This window comes from Homalodisca vitripennis, chromosome 8 (genome assembly GCF_021130785.1).
Source record: "Homalodisca vitripennis isolate AUS2020 chromosome 8, UT_GWSS_2.1, whole genome shotgun sequence".
Lineage (NCBI taxonomy): Eukaryota > Metazoa > Arthropoda > Insecta > Hemiptera > Cicadellidae > Homalodisca > Homalodisca vitripennis.
Genome location: NC_060214.1, coordinates 93,662,508 through 93,682,387, shown reverse-complemented (window position 1 = coordinate 93,682,387; position 19,880 = coordinate 93,662,508). Strand labels below are relative to the sequence as shown.

Genomic DNA, 19,880 nt, shown 5'->3' with positions numbered 1-19,880 from the left:
CACAAGAAATATATATATTTTATGAAATAACTGTTCATTAAGAAGACATAATCAAGGGTATCCAGACAACATGTATATATATATATATATATATATATATATATATATATATATATATATATATATATATATATGTGTGTGTGTGTGTAAATGTGTATATATGTGTGTGTGTGTGTGTGTAAATATTTCTAAAACATGAAAATTTAAGTTTCTGTTATGGCCAATTGTCTAGTAATTGTTAGAACTCTCAATATGCCATTTTGTAATTGTAAATTTCATTATTATATTATTTATCTGATGATATCAAAGTTGTCATGACAATTTGATGACAAATAAAATTCTTATTCTAATATTTATGAAAACATATCTTAGGAAAGATTCTCCGACTCTAAATTTGTTTTAAAGTTCTACTTTTAATAAATGTTTAGATAAATAAATATTTATCATTTTGTAATGGGTAAATTTTATGAAACAACTGTTCATTAAGAAGACATAATGAAGGGTATCCAGACAACATGTAAATATTTTCAATGCACATAAATCATCAGGAAATTGTTAGTAACAAAACCAATTTTTTTTTAATGTGACTGATAAACTAAACAACAATAATCATTGCAGAAAAAAACTATTTAACAAATAGATTGGTAGAATAACTTGAAACTGTCATGAGATTAGAGATTGTATTGTGAAATAGCATTAGGCATACCAATACTCTTATCAGTGTACTGTATGTGAGGAGGTTAAGTTCTATTAATGTAGTTTTACACTCTCTTGAACTACAACTTACCGGCGGAAAGCTACTACTGTGTTCTCATATGCCTCCCCAGCACCTGCACAAACATAGAGAAAAACATATAACCAACGGTAAAAACAATTACGCATTATGATAGCATTGAAAATAGTTGTAATAAGAATACTTTAATGACCGTTTAGGCTTACAAAAGAATTGACAAAGTCATTCAAATTGAGCAATATTGCCTCGTCACTAACTAAATCACATATTAAATAAATATAACGATATGATAGATATGTAAATAAATGAAAACAGTATAAAAAGTTACTGTTTAATAAAATCTCTATGGAAATAACTAGAGACCAAAACAACAATAGAAACATAACAACTTAAACATAATATACATATAAAACACAAATTTATTTAATAAAACATTAGACAGGCACTTCAAGTAAAACATTAATAAAAATTAGGCACAATTTCACAGTATAAAAACAAAATTCTTAATTTTAAAAATTAATCACAGGCATTAGGAAAAATTTATTTTAAGAATAAAAAGAACTGTTAAGTAACCACTTATAACGTTTTTGTTTAAATATTTTCACTGAATATTTACTTAAAAAGTGATTAACCTTATTTTACACTTTCGCAAATAATACAATGTGACTTGACTTGATCAATCTATCATACATATTACTGTTTTTTTCTTATCTGCGAGTTGTAGTAAAAAATTCCATTAAAAAAGTAATTATTCCTCAGAATGAAATCAATCAAATCTTATATATAAATTGATATGGTTTGTGCTTCTAATTGATTGAACAAAGATCTATAGTGAGCTTTTGTTTCTAACTTTGTACTTACTTTTTTTTAAGAATCAAAATTTCATCAATCTTAGAACAGTAGTAAATGTTAATAAAACAATTCTTTTCCAAAAAATAAACTATATTGGAAAAGTATTGTTTTTTACATACACTACATTTACTACTGTTTAAAATAATTTAAAAACTGACAGAAGCATAATAGTCATTTCCAATTGAAGCAGTGATCAAATTAAAATCACTAAAGAAACTAACAATCTTTGTACAATATTATGAAATTTAGTTTAATTTAATTGATTATTACAATTCATTTTGTACGCATTAATTATTTTTATTTTGGGTATGTCAAGGTATCCTTCTGAGTGCTGTCCATATACTTATTTAAACACATAATACAGACAGGAAAGTATTGGTCTATCCTCCCCTAACCATTATAATTATCATGAAAATATTAATTTTTACACATTAAAAATTTAACTGGTAGTTCATAATAGGTTGGCACAATTGCAGGCATGAGAACAAGCATTGAAGTTCCTGAACATTCTTTTAAAATATTTAAATGGAAAAGAACAAAAAGTTTGAGATTTTTTTCGGAATAATCAATAAAAATATGTTGAAACTAAACATTTTGAATGCACATTAAACATGTCTTAAATTTACACATCTCGCATTATTTTATGGCCAAAAAAAAGGTTATAAAAGTGTTTGAAGTTTAACATTGTTCTTATGGGGATAAAAAAAAGATAGCCGCTGGTACAACCTAGTTACAGTGCTATAATGTGGCATGAAAAATTATCTTACTACAACCAAAGTTGCTGCTATAGAAAAATATACATTTCAAAACAGCAGCAGTTTAAAAAATTTTCATGCCAAATTGAACAAAAACGTAATGCAAATATACAAAACAATATAACAATACAAGTATAAAAATAGAATACAAAATCTTACGTAACTCATTTGTTACAATCGGATGAGAAGTATGAGAAATAACTTTTTTACTCTTCAAATATATGTAAATCACATATAAATTAAACATGAGGCAGACTTATTTTTATACACATATAAAAACCAGTTATCCTTGTTTGCAAAACAAAGTCGGTTTAGCTTTGAGAAATAGTTTTTAAACTGAACATGTATTTGTAGTATGCATTTACAATTCCCCATACAAAGATTACTTTGATACTAATCATAAAATCCAATACTGTGAAGTACAAAGTGGTATTTTGTCACCTATTTTGTCAATTTAATCACCATTAATTTGATATTAATAAGTTCAATTTTTGTATGAGGTGAAAATTGCCCCATCCACAATAACGTCACCCTTCTCCTGATCGATTCATTTGTTATTTCATATAATTTATGTATTGTTTATGATTTGTGGAATTAAGTATATAAGTATTAAATGTTAACATTTATATTTAACTGAAGAAAACAAACCACTTTAAAACTCTAAAATTGTTATCTTATCAACTGTAAGTATTTTTTGGCCACATTCTATTGATTTAAGATAACTTATCTTTATCATGACCAACAAATTTCTTGCCACTCTCATATATATGTTGCATCACATGATGTTTCAAAATGGAGTCAGTTAATACCACACAAACAGATTGGTTTAAAGGTTTTGTAACAGATAATAATTCTTAACCAATCAAAAAGCATATAAATCAGTGTTCCTAATTTTTTCAACCACTGAATGGTGGCAAATGATATGACTTATTGATGAACTGCATCTTTATTTGATACACTTCTTTCTTTAAAGTTTGTTTTTGACAATGGAAGGATTTTGAGGATATTAATCTTATCACTTCCATAATCTAAAACGCTTCACCTTTGTTTAACATCTTTTTTGGACGTTGTCATACATTACATTGCCATTTTGGCCAAACAAAAACACAGTACCCAACCCCCCCAAATGTTCGTCATGCCATCCACACTTACCAAACATTCATCGGCGAACAATAAAATATTCGCTGATAATGTTCGACGAACAATGTTCATTTAGTGTGGTACCTCTACAACAGTAACATTGGTAAAAGCAAGTAACAACGAAGAAAATACAACTAACCAATAACAATAAAAAAACCAAAAGTAAACAGTCCTTATTTTGTCTCGAAGGAAAGAGAATGTTGAGTCCTGTAAGGACCTTAGGTCCTCCTTTGGTTAACGTCCTCAGAATCTGAGACTTATATAGAAGCCAATCAAATTTCAGGGCTCCTGTTCTCTGATATCCTTGGGGCTGAGACGATATGTCCCTTGGACTTTTTTCCTACTTCTAGATATGGCAGAACAGTATAGTCACAGGTATTCCATGATTTTTCTGTTTCTCCGCAGTGTGCATTAATCAGTCTGACTAAGACTCACCTTTATCAGATGTTTCCTAAGGGGGCCCATGTCCTATCATCATCCTTAATATCAATCTTATAACCACCTTACTTTATTCTAGGAGAGCTGCCCACCTTTAGCATAAGGAGAGATTGTCTTAGTTCAGAGGCCCTATACCAGTATAAGGATCTAATCCTCTATTCCCAATCTTTTACAACAACTTTGCTGTAGGAGAAAGCTACTCCACAGCCTGGCGCAGGCCCTACCATAAGGGATTCTTTACCTATTATGGCAAGGGAATCTGCTTTTTCGTTTCCTCATGGCCCAGCATCCAACCGAGTATAATCTCTGTTCTTTTTTGGAAGACCGTGGCGTGTTTTCTCAGGGGCATTGCTAAGTTCACTCTGGGTCTGTATATACCAAATCCTGCCCTAGAGTCAAGGTGTGACCTATCTTTGTAAACCTTCTGAACTCCTTTAGTAGAGTAGGCATCCTCATTTCTCCATTTTTTTCTTATCTTCAATAGAGACTAGATATGGTTTTTCAACAGAGTATTTCTTAACCATATTTTCCGATATGTAGGTTATCATTCCAGCCTCAGGAAATTCCTGAGTTACTTTCATGTGTCTTTCTAAGGAGGTAGGCTTAATCACCTTTTTACTCAGAAGCTTTGTTGCACTTAATGTGGCTGTATTCTTCACCTCCTGCCCCAGAGCAAAGTGCCAGGGTTGGGCAGGAGGTCATTGCCCCTGTGATGCGTACGCAAACTAACCTTTGAAGACCCTGTAGCCTCTAGGTAGTTGGCTTTTGTTCTACTTTCAGCCACCACACTAAAGCAGCATGTGTGACCATTGGTTTTATTATGACTTTGTAAATCCATAAATCATTTTGGAGTTCAGTCCCCATTTCAGTCCAAAAAGTAATTTACTAGTCCCGAGGACCTTTGTCGCTTTGGATAATATGTTTACAATATGTGGGTTCCATGTTAGCTTTTTATCTAGAACTACTCCTAGATGCTTGACTAAATCGGAATGTTTTATACTAATACCTTCCATAACAGCTTATACAAGCTGGAACTTTCTTTTCCTGGTACAGGTTATCATACTTGTGTTTGATGGGTTAATCTTTAGACCTTCCCCATGGCACCAGTTGCTTATAAAGTTTAGGGCTTCTTGAGTGAGGCGTTTCAGCGTGCCCTTATTTTTTTCCCTTGACCATGAGCACCAGGACCATCAGCGTAGGCTTGTTCCCCTTTCTTCTGCTTTTATTAAAAGGTTGTCAACTACCGTAGCCCACAAAAGGAGTGACAGAACTCCTCTCTGGGAGTATCCTTTCTAGGCCGTGATTGTGGCCAATTCATCCCCAAACTTTGCTGTTACTTGTCAGCTTTTTAGGAGGGCTACTATGCACTTGACAGCATCTGGAAGAACCGTTCCAGAGCTGCCTCCATGGATTAAAATGCTACCAGGTCGAAAACTCCTTCAATATCCATAAAGACACTGACTAGGGCTTCTTTTTCTTTGAAGATGTCCTCCACTGCTTCCACTTAGCTGTGGAGAACGGAGGTAGATGATTTACCTTCAACATATGCGTGTTGATATAAACTGAGCGGGTGTACAAGTAAGGTTCGTCCCTTATATGTCTATTTATTACTTTTTCCATAGTTTTTACCATGAAGGAGGTTAGGCTATTAGGTTTGTACGAATTAGGTTGAGACAAATCCCTATCCTTTTTCTGCTCAAACACCACAAGTGCTCTTCTCCAGTTCTTTGGAATAAATCCTAGGGCATATCACGACAAGTGTATCAAACAATTGTTAAATGTATGTTTATTATATAGTGATGCCCTCTTACAATAGTACAGAAAGAAAGATAGCTTTAAACATGGGTATAATATAAACCCCTTAAAATATCAATCTTGAATCTCCCATCTAATCGTTGAATCATACACATTTTTTTTAAATCTTTTTACGCAAAGGACTCACATGCTAATCCCAATTCAAATTTGACTGTATTGTAACCCCCAACATACTGTAGTTTATTGTAGTAGACTCATAGACACGTTTAACGGAAATTTGTGTCTTGAGTTTTTTTTTATATATAGTTTGTTTGTTGGCTGTGCACCAGTTTTCTTTAATTTTATATATATATTTTTGTAAAACATTTAATTCAAATAAATTTTTATAGCTTGAATTCAAAGCAATGGCATATGTAAAAAGATAGTAGGAAGTGTTTAGGCAATTAAGGTTTGATGGCAAATCATTTATGTACATTATGAATAAAAGAGGTCCCAAACTTATCCCTGTGGACCACTGTTTCTTTTCTAGGACTCAGTAGAGAACTCTCATTTACTAAATACAAATTGTTCCTGCCTTCGAGGTAAAACAAAACATTTACATGTTATTATTTCAAGTTGACAAAACTTCAGTTTAGAAACCAAAATGCTAGGATTTATTGTATCAAAAGCTTTTATGAAGTCATGTGTCATAATTTACTCAAAAGTTCAACAAAAAGTAATACAGACAAGACATAGAGGCAGAGGCAGTACTACAGTACTTCAGGTATAGCATGATCAGGAATATGCAGAGTATGTGAATGATATCTTGTGTGGACAGCATCTGGATGATGGAAGGAGATTCAATGCTACTACCGCAGCTGAGAGTTTATAGTTCCTGGCTCACAGTGGCAGTATGCAGTGGTCCAATAATAAGTAAATATCTGACCAAGAATTATAAAATAAACTATTTTGCTCAACTTTATCTTATTTACAGATATCTAATAAACCAATCAATGATTCCTATATTAAATATCCTAGGTATTTCTGCTTGTAATGTACATTTGTGAAACTATATTTTATAGTAACAGAAAAAAAATTTCAGTTTAGAAATATAAAATCAAATAGAATTATAAACGTATATTAAAATAATTATAAATTTAATTATTATAAACGCACCATCATTCCAAGAATTTGTTTAGGTGTACATAGAGTAAGCATATATTTCCTCAGTGCAGATTGTCTTTTTTTTCATTTCTATACTCGGCTGAACTTCAAAAATATTTTATCTCTAATTCTCAGATATTGAGAAGTCAAATTTGTTTGATGTATTAAAAGATTTAATTTGTTTGATATATTAAAAGAAATGCCCCCTACACTGATTTGTTTTCCCTCCTTCATACTACGTCTTACCGTGCTTTCTGAAATTCTAGTTGCTAGAACAACACGCCTATGAACATTTGTCAAATTTATAGGTGTATTTATTTCCGTTTCTTGTCTCATAAAGTAGTAAAAATTATCAATTTACTTTGCATGTTGGGCTGTGTGTAAACCTTTTCATCTTACCCAGCAGGGATCACTTCTGGCTGGTTTATACCTTCCAGTTGAAACCTACCACTGGGCATGGCAAAAAACCGATGTGTCACTTTAAATCTGGGCAACCTTATAGATTCAAGATTCAAGATTCAAGATGTCTTTATTAGTCATTAAAGTAACATAATTAGTTACAATAGACTTCGTCACATTATTGGGCAGTAATACTTAAAAAAATTAACAATTTTATAATTGGAGACTTATTTTAAAATTAACAGGAATGTTGCAAGATATAGGAACTTACAAAACTAATAATTGGTATAAATAGAGAGCGGTTTGTATAAAATTATTTAAGAAATAAAAAAGCATTGTAGGGTAAATATATATAAAAAAAACACAGACTGGACATGAAAAACACAAATAAACACATACAATTAAAACCCAATGAAAAATGTAACAATATTAAAATATTTAAAATATGTAAGTCAGGTGGTTAAAACATAAAATCTCCAAACTATAAAATAAATGGTTAAAAAAACTTAAAACTTGACTAGACTCAAAATTATAAACTTAAGGAACTAAATATCACAGGCCAAATATTCATTCACAGAGTAAAAAATGCTTTTTCTTTAAGCCATTTGCTTACAACTCGTTTTTTTAATCCTATTTATATTTACAATCCATCCTCCTTTTGGGTAATTTATTAAATAGTTTTATTTTCATATAGATATGACTACCTTTTGTTTTTTTCAAGCCTGGTCCTTGGCAGCTCTAACATGTACTTTTTTCTAGTTTTATAAGTATGTATGGGTTTCTCTAACAGTATAACTTTGCAGATTTGCTTTCACATCCAGTAAACAATAATATATATACAAACAGGCCAATGTCATGATATTTAAATCCCTAAAAGCTTGCAGGCAAGATTCCCTTTCATTAAGATTTTTTATAATTCTTATTGCTTTTTTTTGCCAGACAAACACTTTATTTGAATGGCAACTATTTCCCCATAAAGAAATTCCATAGACTAAGTGTGGAAGAGTGGAAAAAGGCATAGTAGGAGGTTATTAGCATTTTTCTTCGGTGATGCAGAGTTTCAATTTGCGCAATATGACCAAGAATTATAAAATAAAACTATTTTGCTCAACTTTATCTTATTTACAGATATCTAATAAACCAATCAATGATTCCTATATTAAATATCCTAGGTATTTCTGCTTGTAATGTACATTTGTGAAACTATATTTTTTATAGTAACAGAAAAAAAATTTCAGTTTAGAAATATAAAATCAAATAGAATTATAAACGTATATATTAAAATAATTATAAATTTAATTATTATAAACGCACCATCATTCCAAGAATTTGTTTAGGTGTACATAGAGTAAGCATATATTTCCTCAGTGCAGATTGTCTTTTTTTCATTTCTATACTCGGCTGAACTTCAAAAATATTTTATCTCTAATTCTCAGATATTGAGAAGTCAAATTTGTTTGATGTATTAAAAGATTTAATTTGTTTGATATATTAAAAGAAATGCCCCCTACACTGATTTGTTTTCCCTCCTTCATACTACGTCTTACCGTGCTTTCTGAAATTCTAGTTGCTAGAACAACACGCCTATGAACATTTGTCAAATTTATAGGTGTATTTATTTCCGTTTCTTGTCTCATAAAGTAGTAAAAATTATCAATTACTTTGCATGTTGGGCTGTGTGTAACCTTTTCATCTTACCCAGCAGGGATCACTTCTGGCTGGTTTATACCTTCCAGTTGAACCTACCACTGGGCATGGCAAAAACCGATGTGTCACTTAAATCTGGGCAACCTTATAGATTCAAGATTCAAGATTCAAGATGTCTTTATTAGTCATTAAGTAACATAATTAGTTACAATAGACTTCGTCACATTATTGGGCAGTAATACTTAAAAAATTAACAATTTTATAATTGGAGACTTATTTTAAAATTAACAGGAATGTTGCAAGATATAGGAACTTACAAAACTAATAATTGGTATAAATAGAGAGCGGTTGTATAAAATTATTTAAGAAATAAAAAAGCATTGTAGGGTAAATATATATAAAAAAAACACAGACTGGACAAGAAACACAAATAACACATACAATTAAAACCCAATGAAAAATGTAACAATATAAATATTTAAAATATGTAAGTCAGGTGGTTAAAACATAAAATCTCCAAACTATAAAATAAAGGTTAAAAAACTTAAAACTTGACTAGACAAAATTATAAACTTAAGGAACTAATATCACAGGCCAAATATTCATTCACAGAGTAAAATGCTTTTTCTTTAAGCCATTTGCTTACAACTCGTTTAAACCTATTTATATTTACAATCCATCCTCCTTTTGGTAATTTATTAAATAGTTTTATTTTCATATAGATATGACTACCTTTTGTTTTTTCAAGCCTGGTCCTTGGCAGCTCTAACATGTACTTTTTTCTAGTTTTATAAGTATGTATGGTTTCTCTAACAGTATAACTTTGCAGATTTGCTTTCACATCCAGTAAACAATAATATATATACAAACAGGCCAATGTCATGATATTTAAATCCCTAAAAGCTTGCAGGCAAGATTCCCTTTCATTAAGATTTTTTATAATTCTTATTGCTTTTTTTTGCCAGACAAACACTTTATTTGAATGGCAACTATTTCCCCATAAAGAAATTCCATAGACTAAGTGGGAGTGGAAAAAGGCATAGTAGGAGGTTATTAGCATTTCTTCGGTGATGCAGAGTTTCAATTTGCGCAATAGGAAAATTACTCTCGCCAATTTAGTACAAAGATTTTCTATATGGCTTTCCCAGCTTAGTCTACTGTCTAAAAAGATTCCTAATAGTTTAACAGGCTTAAAACATTTGTAAATTACATGGTCCATTGAAAAAATTATATTTTCTGTTTTGCTATTGTTTACAACAAGCCTGTTAGCCTGAAAAAAATCGGACATTTTTTAATTATAGATGTCCAGGAACGGCACATCACTAACTGCAAATGTCGAGATTCTGGGGTGTAAGGGCAATTCGATAGGTCTAGTCTGGAAGATGACTGTTGGAGTTGGTGGGGTTCGTTCCCTAACCTCAGAGGTTCTTGCTTGCCACCTTCTGCCTGCTTTGACTAGAGAGGCTGATTCAGAGCTGGCATTCCCTTTTTTAGAGGGGATATGATTTAAAATTAATGGCCTAAATTCTACCCGATGGATGTCGGTGGTGGTCCCTACCCCCAACCTTACCCATCCAGAATATCCTGTCACTCCAGAAACAGCACAAAGGTCCTTATAGGACTAGGTGCAATTTATAAGCTTTTTGTCCTAAGAGAACAAAAAACCTTTCTATCTCCTATTGTTCTCTTTAAAAAATGTAATGTAATGTTATCTCTTTGTAATAATCCTCTATCCCAAATTGTTTACATGAAAATTTAATAAAAATTAAACAATGAACACACAAAGGTGTCTACAAGTATTAATAAATAAATGTGGACGAGATAATGTTTTTAAAGCGACATGGAAACAAGGTTGTAGACTACCTATGAACTACACCACTCTTAGCCTTCTGCGAGTATCCAGGCCACCGGTCATGCTTTACCTGATGCACTCTACAAGATTAACAAAATTAATTTTGTAATATGTTCTAGGTGACACACTGCAAACTACATTCATATATTTGGTTTTAATAACCAAACATGTCCTTCTGGTTGAACATTGCTATCCCAGAAAAATAAATATATGAGCAAATAAATACATAAAAATAATATCAAACTAAGAAATCTAAATATCAAGTATCAAAGAAACCTAAAAGATACTTTGGCAACATGTCTGCCATACCACTGACATGTAATTACTTCATTTCAAACATGCTAAACATGATATTGCAAAGAATAAATATTCTTGTTGGATAGTAAAATTCCAAAAGCTAGATGCCCATTCGAGCTGGTGTATAAAGCTAACACCATTTAATACAACTAGAGATATTTTGTACTTGTTTGAGTGAGTATGTTTACTTTTAAAGGCATGAATTATGTGTAGATTTAGTGGTAATGCCTTAGGCCTAAATTATCTTGTTATTATCTAGGGTCTTTAACCTTGGGTATAGCTGATGTGAAATATTAATAAAATGATAAAATACTTTTATTATTAAAGAGGCATAGTTACAGCTACTAGGTCATCTTCCCCCACTAAATCTCGTTTTAAGAAAGAAATGTTTAAAAATTAATTAAAAACAAAAAAATTATTTAGATATATTTTTCATAATAAATATTTAACAAAACTTTTTTGTCTTTTTAAGTGTTATGTTACTTTTTTATTATTAACACAATAAATAAATTGGCTCAATGGCTCAAAACTTTAACATTATACTTATAGTTAAATTACAAAATAAATGTAACAACAAATTCTATACATTTAAATATATATAAAAAAATCTTAATGGTGCAATAAAAAGAAAAAACTCAACAAATTCACTGGTATTTCCTCTGTCTTAAGGGTGGCAACATTCACTACATTAGGTCATGTTAACCTAAGTCCATTTTTCTAATGAACTATTGGGGATATGACTTTGAAAATGTGCATAGTTGTTGTATGACCCTTTATACATATTCTACCAATATTAAAAAATAACTTTTTATCAGGAAATGTTAATTTTTCAGCATTTTACAAAAATTTTATGTTTTCATCTATAACAATATTTATATGGAAAACAATATTAGGGTTTTAGGAAAACTTTCTAGTGAGTTTCTATAAAATTTGAATTAAAATGTGTATACCAAATTGCATTATTTCAGTTTGTATTTAAATTAGAAGTGTATCTAAATTGCATTATTGCAGCTTAAATGGTTACTGAGAAAACTGTATCTAAAGTTTTAAAAACTCAATTTTTCGAGAATCGCTCAACATAGTAGGAACGACTGCAGCCTAAGCCATACTTTAGTCATGTATAACGTTCATGCATGCCAGTAAATATTATTTTGTTTTTAAATGAAGGAGCACTAAAACTATTAACATCTGATGTAATTTTACAGGAGAAATTCTAACCTATTTATTTTTACAAACTCAATATTTATACAAAAAAATCATTTTGCTCCCCTTAATGACAGGCAGCTTTGTTCTGTTGCATTAGTCATAAATGACTAACAGTAATTTGAATTGAGTGAACGTAATCAGTAGTTATGTAAAATGTCTTTCATTTATTTGAGCCAATTTATTTATTGTGTTAATAATAAAAAAGTAACATAACACTTAAAAATACAAAAATGTACTCACGTAATCAGAACTAGAATATGGGTACTATCTCGTGGAATGTTTCTCTTTTTTTCACCAGAAGTGTAGGCCACTGAAACCTGCACTGATGGCCTGAGGCATTTCTGATCAGTACTTTCCTGACCTCAGATTACATCTCAGATCGTCCCAACTTTTCCAATGTAGCCGGAAAAGTATCGATCGGAAATGCCCCTGGCTATCAGTGTGGGCTTCAGTGCATCTTCGGTACCATCTCGTACTTCTGGTGAAAAAAAGAAAAACATCCCTCGAGTACCTAAATTTAAGCTCAGATCATGTGAGTGCTCATTAAATTTTCATATTTATAATAAGTAAATTTTATATTTACCTACTTATTTAATCTGATAACAAATAGTAGATATGAACAGAATGGATTCCTTTTCACTAATATCGCTTCCTTTAGGGAGGCAGAAAACCAGAATCAATCATCATAATGACATTGGTTCTTAAATTAACCAATTGTTGGACATTGGTTCTTAAAATTGGTTAAAAAAAATTGAGTTTTTAAAACTTTAGATACAATTTAAGTCAAATAAAGTATATTCTTTCTAATAACGTCTAGTTATTTTAGGTCTCCCGGTAAGAAACATCTTTCCAGAAATAGTGACCTCCAGACAATACCAATTTATTATTACCTCTCTCTGAATCGAACCTGTGACCCTTTGCTTTTAAAGAACTGCAGCCTTACCTCTACACTATGGTGAAGGTCACTCCACTTGGAGCTGAAAAATTACACATGAACAATAGTTATTTTAATACTCTTCACCGATTGAAACAACTTGTTTTGTAATTTTTTGGACTGCATTGTGATAAGCAGCCAGCACGACATTTGATTTATGGAAACTAACAAACTGCAATGTAAAATAAAAACAAATAGAAAAGTAAAAAAGTAATTTATAGAATGGAAAGAATAGTAAAATTAACTAAATGTTACAATGCTTTCTTTTTTAAATTTAATAAATACACATAATATGAATTATAGCTCAAGTAATATTGATTGTTAAATTAAACTTATAATAATTTATACAGAAATTATGCTTTATTGGTGTTTTTCTCGTATCATCAGAATTTCGGCATCAGGAAATCAATCAACTATCAACTACAGTTAGATTGTCCCACGGTTACACCATCTCCAACACTACCACCAAATTTTGTAATAAGTCCAAGGCAACATGATGAGTTCTCAGTTGTTTTTATGTTGCATCATTTCAACATAAGACACAACTAGGTTACAAAAGAGCTCTATCAGGTTTACTCAGCAGAAACCCAGTGTAATCTATATTCTCATCGTCTCATTAGGTGCACAATTGAGTTAGATCATATTATTCCAGGAGTCAAGTCTGTGACAGTGTCTGATGTGTGACACTAAGTGGAAAGTGAAATAGAGCTAAATTCAACATTCGAATTGAATCAACGCTTCTCAACATAGCTGTGATTTATTTAGAAATGTACCTATTTAGTTGTAGTATTTTATTTGTATAAAATCTATATAGCACATATTTAGCGTGATACTTTTCACATTTTGGATAAATAAAGTAAACTTAATTTATAAATCTTGTTTGGTAACATTTTTTTGCTTTTAAGCTCAATTTAAATTTTGAACCAGTTTTTATAAAAACCAAGTCATAGGCTACACTTAAATATACAATAATCATTGAAGGATTAAAACTGGTAATGTCCTGGCCGAAGTTGATGCTACTGCACGGAGATGTATACACACTGGTGGTATTTGCCATGTTCCTGGCTCTATTCATGGTGCACGGAGTATTCACCTGGGAAGATGTTTCAGCATAACTGTCATTGGTGAAAGACAGTTCTTCCCTGCTACCCAGCAAAGTACTTCCATTGAGCAACCTTGGTACCTTGCAGTTGGGTCCATTTGGCATAGCGAAAGGCGTGCTGGTTGCGAACAAGCTTATGGGGCTTTGTTCGCGGATCTGGCATTTCCCCATCATAAAGCCACAAAATGAGACACCATTGGGTGAGGTAAAGTCATTAACTTCCATAGCACTATCGGAATTAACAACTGAAGGCTTGGCTAAGTTACGTGATAGTGATGTAGGGTAGGACATCATTGCTGGAGTGGGTGACGTCTTTCAGCATCCAAATACCTCCGAACATCTTTCTTTGCTGTATAGCAGCTTTGACAATAGGCATTTGCAATATATCACTTGCCGATGGTCTCAGAGACGAGTCCGAAGACATCATTTTTGTCAGAAGGTAAAAAAGATCATCTGACATACGTTGAATGTGTGTCAGCGGGAAGGTATCATCCCTCAGGGCCTTCCATACTTCACCATTTGTTGGGAGAGACAAATTCCCAGCTAATTCCAAGATTGATATGCCTAGGCTAAAGATGTCTGCTTTACTTGTGAATTCTTTTGCTGAATTCAGTAGTTCGGGAGCCATATATTTAGCGTCTCCTTCTTTTGGTAATTTGTGTTGTCCTTTTCAAAGTGATACACCAAGCCAAAATCTGAGAGTTTATAGAGTCCATCGTAGCCACAGAGAATATTTTCTAGTTTGACATCAAAATGTCCCATGCCAAGGTTGTGGAGACAATCCAGTGCTGTTACAATGTCGATCAGTACTTCCCAGCACTTGTACTCAGATACAGGCTCTTCATTCTCAACAACCGGCTTACACAATTCCAGTTGGATATACATATGCCTGTCTTCTTCCCAGGCATTATACAGCGTGGCAATGTTCTGATGTCCAGAAACAAGGGTGTGTAGATCTACTTCATTCCCTTTTGAAGTCCTGTCCCAGTCATTTAGAAAAGGTTCTTTCGGAACCTTCATAGCGTAGAACTTCTTGTCATCTTTGCAGATAACCTTGTATACGGACCCAAAGGAACCTTCTCCCAGTTTGTTCACAGTTATGAAACATTGCTCAAAATAACTCGAGTCAATTCTAGCACCGTAAGTCTTGCTTGGAAAAGATTTAAAATTTTTGGGAATCAACCATACGAGAGATCCATTCACCAAATATTCTAGGTTTGAAAAATGCTTCCCTCTTACTTTTGGGGTGGGGGTTTTTGTGCTGGTTTTCTTTCAGTCTTAGAGTATACATTCAGTCAAATATCCTCCAAGTACTTCACGTGCTCCTGTCTGTCACTCGTTGACATCTTCAAATAAAAATAAAAACGAATTTCATTAGGTATTTATTTTAAGACTGATTTAAGAATTCACAAGTAAAGCAGACATCTTTAGCCTAGGCATATCAATCTTGGAATTAGCTGGGAATTTGTCTCTCCCAACAAATGGTGAAGTATGGAAGGCCCTGAGGGATGATACCTTCCCGCTGACACACATTCAACGTATGTCAGATGATCTTTTTTACCTTCTGACAAAAATGATGTCTTCGGACTCGTCTCTGAGACCATCGGCAAGTGATATATTGCAAATGCCTATTGTCAAAGCTGCTATACAGCAAAGAAAGATGTTCGGAGGTATTTGGATGCTGAAAGACGTCACCCACTCCAGCAATGATGTCCTACCCTACATCACTATCACGTAACTTAGCCAAGCCTTCAGTTGTTAACTCCGATAGTGCTATGGAAGTTAATGACTTTACCTCACCCAATGGTGTCTCATTTTGTGGCTTTATGATGGAGAAATGCCAGATCCACGAACAAAGCCCCATAAGCTTGTTCGCAACCAGCACGCCTTTCGCTATGCCAAATGGACCCAACTGCAAGGTACCAAGGTTGCTCAATGGAAGTACTTTGCTGGGTAGCAGGGAAGAACTGTCTTTCACCAATGACAGTTATGCTGAAACATCTTCCCAGGTGAATACTCCGTGCACCATGAATAGAGCCAGGAACATGGCAAATACCACCAGTGTGTATATATATCTCCGTGCAGTAGCATCAACTTCGGCCAGGACATTACCAGTTTTAATCCATCAATGATTATTGTATATTTAAGTGTAGCCTATGACTTGGTTTTTATAAAAACTGGTTCAAAATTTAAATTGAGCTTAAAAGCAAAAAAATGTTACCAAACAAGATTTATAAATTAAGTTTACTTTATTTATCCAAAATGTGAAAAGTATCACGCTAAATATGTGCTATATAGATTTTATACAAATAAAATACTACAACTAAATAGGTACATTTCTAAATAAATCACAGCTATGTTGAGAAGCGTTGATTCAATTCGAATGTTGAATTTAGCTCTATTTCACTTTCCACTTAGTGTCACACATCAGACACTGTCACAGACTTGACTCCTGGAATAATATGATCTAACTCAATTGTGCACCTAATGAGACGATGAGAATATAGATTACACTGGGTTTCTGCTGAGTAAACCTGATAGAGCTCTTTTGTAACCTAGTTGTGTCTTATGTTGAAATGATGCAACATAAAAACAACTGAGAACTCATCATGTTGCCTTGGACTTATTACAAAATTTGGTGGTAGTGTTGGAGATGGTGTAACCGTGGGACAATCTAACTGTAGTTGATAGTTGATTGATTTCCTGATGCCGAAATTCTGATGATACGAGAAAAACACCAATAAAGCATAATTTCTGTATAAATTATTATAAGTTTAATTTAACAATCAATATTACTTGAGCTATAATTCATATTATGTGTATTTATTAAATTTAAAAAAGAAAGCATCATGTAACATTTAGTTAATTTTACTATTCTTTCCATTCTATAAATTACTTTTTTACTTTTCTATTTGTTTTTATTTTACATTGCAGTTTGTTAGTTTCCATAAATCAAACGTCGTGCTGGCTGCTTATCACAATGCAGTCCAAAAAATTACAAAACAAGTTGTTTCAATCAGTGAAGAGTATTAAAATAACTATTGTTCATGTGTAATTTTTCACCTCCAAGTGGAGTGACCTTCACCATAGTGTACAGGTAAGGCTGCAGTTCTTTAAGCAAAGGGTCACAGGTTCGATTCAGAGAGAGGTAATAATAAATTGGTATTGTCTGGAGGTCACTACTTCTGGAAAGATGTTTCTTACCGGGAGACCTAAAATAACTAGATGTTATTAGAAAGAATATACTTTATTTGACTTAAATTGTATCTAAAGTTTTAAAAACTAAATTTTTTTAACCAATTTTAAGAACCAATGTCCAACAATTGGTTAATTTAAGAACCAATGTCATTATGATGATTCGTTCTGGTTTTCTGCCTCCCTAAAGGAAGCGATATTAGTGAGAAGAAATCCATTCTGTTCATATCTACTATTTGTTATCAGGTTACATAAGTAGGTAAATATAAAATTTACTTATTATAAATATGAAAATTTAATGAGCACTCACATGATCTGAGCTTAAATTTAGGTACTCGAGGGATGTTTTTCTTTTTTTCACCAGAAGTACGAGGTGGTACCGAAGATGCACTGAAGCCCACACTGATGGCTAGGGGCATTTCCGATCGATACTTTTCCGGCCACATTGGAAAAGTTGGGACGATCTGAGATGTAATCTGAGGTCAGGAAAGTACTGATCAGAAATGCCTCTGGCCATCAGTGCAGGTTTCAGTGGTCTACACTTCTGGTGAAAAAAAGAGAAACATTCCATGAGATAGTACCCATATTCTAGTTCTGATTACGTGAGTGCTCTAAAGGTTATTTTGAACTTTGGTACCACTATAACATATTTATGATAACCAGAATCTAAACCTAATTATAACGCATAATAAAAAGCGTTATTATGGCCTCCGTCTTGCAGGCCTAGCTTTCTTTAGGGAGACAGAAAACAAGAACCGAAATGTCATAATCACATGTAATTTTGACAGTAAGTCAAGTAGTTTGCTCTTTCTAATAATGTAGTTATTTTAGGTCCCCGGTAAAAACAACTCTTTCAAAAATAGTGGCCTCTTGATAATATCAAAATACCGAGGTAATTAAAAATCATCTAATAGACCATTTTTCCTCAAAAACGTTTGTTATAACTAAAAAGTACCACTGGCGTAGAAAGAACTTCCTTAATCAAAACAGAACTTAGCTTACAGCTTAACTGGGATTAAAACCACTAGGATACCTATAATAATCCTTTGGAAATACAATCCTTTGACAGCAAACATTGACCCTGCTTGGTAATGTACCACAACTATTATCAGGGCTGGTCCTATTCAAGTTAATTCGCATAAGCTCTATATTAAAGTGACCATCTTACTCAAACAGAATTAATCTCTCAATAGCCTATATGAGACTAATATGTTCATAGAAGATGTAGGCTAATATTACTCAGTATCTTGTACTTTCTTAAAAATAATAGTGTGTTGTATGACTTGCCTCCTCTATGACTGATGTGTCTGCAAACAAAATGTTGTTTCTTTTTCTTGTGTAACAAGGTGGGCTTCTTGAACAAAACCAAGGAAGTAATAACATATCCACAGAAAAATCCTAATAAAATTTTCATTGAAATATAAAACATTATTTTATCAAAACGTACGGAAACCCATGATGCTAAGCTAACACAATAGTTCGATAATAACAAAAAATACGCCTACCGGACTACTTATAATAATAGTCAACTAATCTAGTAATATTTTGCTATCAATTTTGTGCAGACGACAAAATACTGTACAAATATGTTTTTCTTCAACAATGCAGAGCCTGTTGAATATACATTTAACGTCCCTGGCAATTTCTTATTTCATAAACAATACTGTAAAAAAGTGAAAATTGAAATAACGGGGATATTTAATTTGTATAAAACTTATAAACGAATTATTTGTGTTTATTATTAACCATGTATAGTCCAAAATAAAATATAAATAATTGTACTAGACATGTTATAACATTGTGTATTACAAACAATGTCTAAGAAGTAGAAGTAAACTGGATATTTCCGGACATTTACCATCGTTAATTGATACAAAACTATCAGTAACACTGCATTTCGGGATCTGCAACCTAATCTCTTCCTCGGGTGAATAACTACCAATTTTCTCAAAAACTATGAAGCTAAAAGGTTGAAGTTATTTATGCGTCATATTTTATACTGGTTTCTACAAACACATATACAATCAAGGCTATTCTTTCAATCAACGCCATGTATCTAAACATTCTCTTAGTATAAAGATTGTTTATTGTATGAATACTATTTTTAAAAATTAAAAATTAATTTACAATTTTTTAATAAATGAGTTTTACAAAATATTAAAATAGTACATGTTTGCTTAAAAGTATGTATATGTCTTAAGTTTACATATATGAGGAGCAAACATTCAAACCGTTGTTATCAGATCGTCGATGAGAGCAGTCGTGTCCTTATCTCTCCGACCGCTGATTGCCTGAACCGTGTCGTTACCTGTCCGGTACGGTCTGACTGTACGGCCTGACTGATACAGTTATTAAATTGTATTATATCAACATTTTAAATATTTTTTTAATTTTAATAGTTTGTATCATGGCCGATAATTGTAAAAAGTGTA

General features: G+C 32.4%; 1 protein-coding gene across 2 annotated transcripts in view; it reads right to left on the bottom strand.

The window, feature by feature from the left end:
• The window catches only part of LOC124367757 (lysophospholipase D GDPD1-like), a 47,892-nt gene extending 28,865 nt beyond the window's left edge, over positions 1-19,027 (bottom strand). For both annotated transcript variants that reach the window (XM_046824846.1, XM_046824847.1), the window contains exons 1-2: positions 18,736-19,027; positions 788-830 (exon numbers count right to left, since the gene is read on the bottom strand). In XM_046824846.1, coding sequence (XP_046680802.1) covers positions 788-830; positions 18,736-18,877 — 185 coding nt within the window. In that variant the 5' untranslated portion in view covers positions 18,878-19,027. The remainder of the gene's footprint in view (positions 1-787; positions 831-18,735) is intronic.
• Between the last annotated feature and the right edge of the window lie 853 nt (positions 19,028-19,880).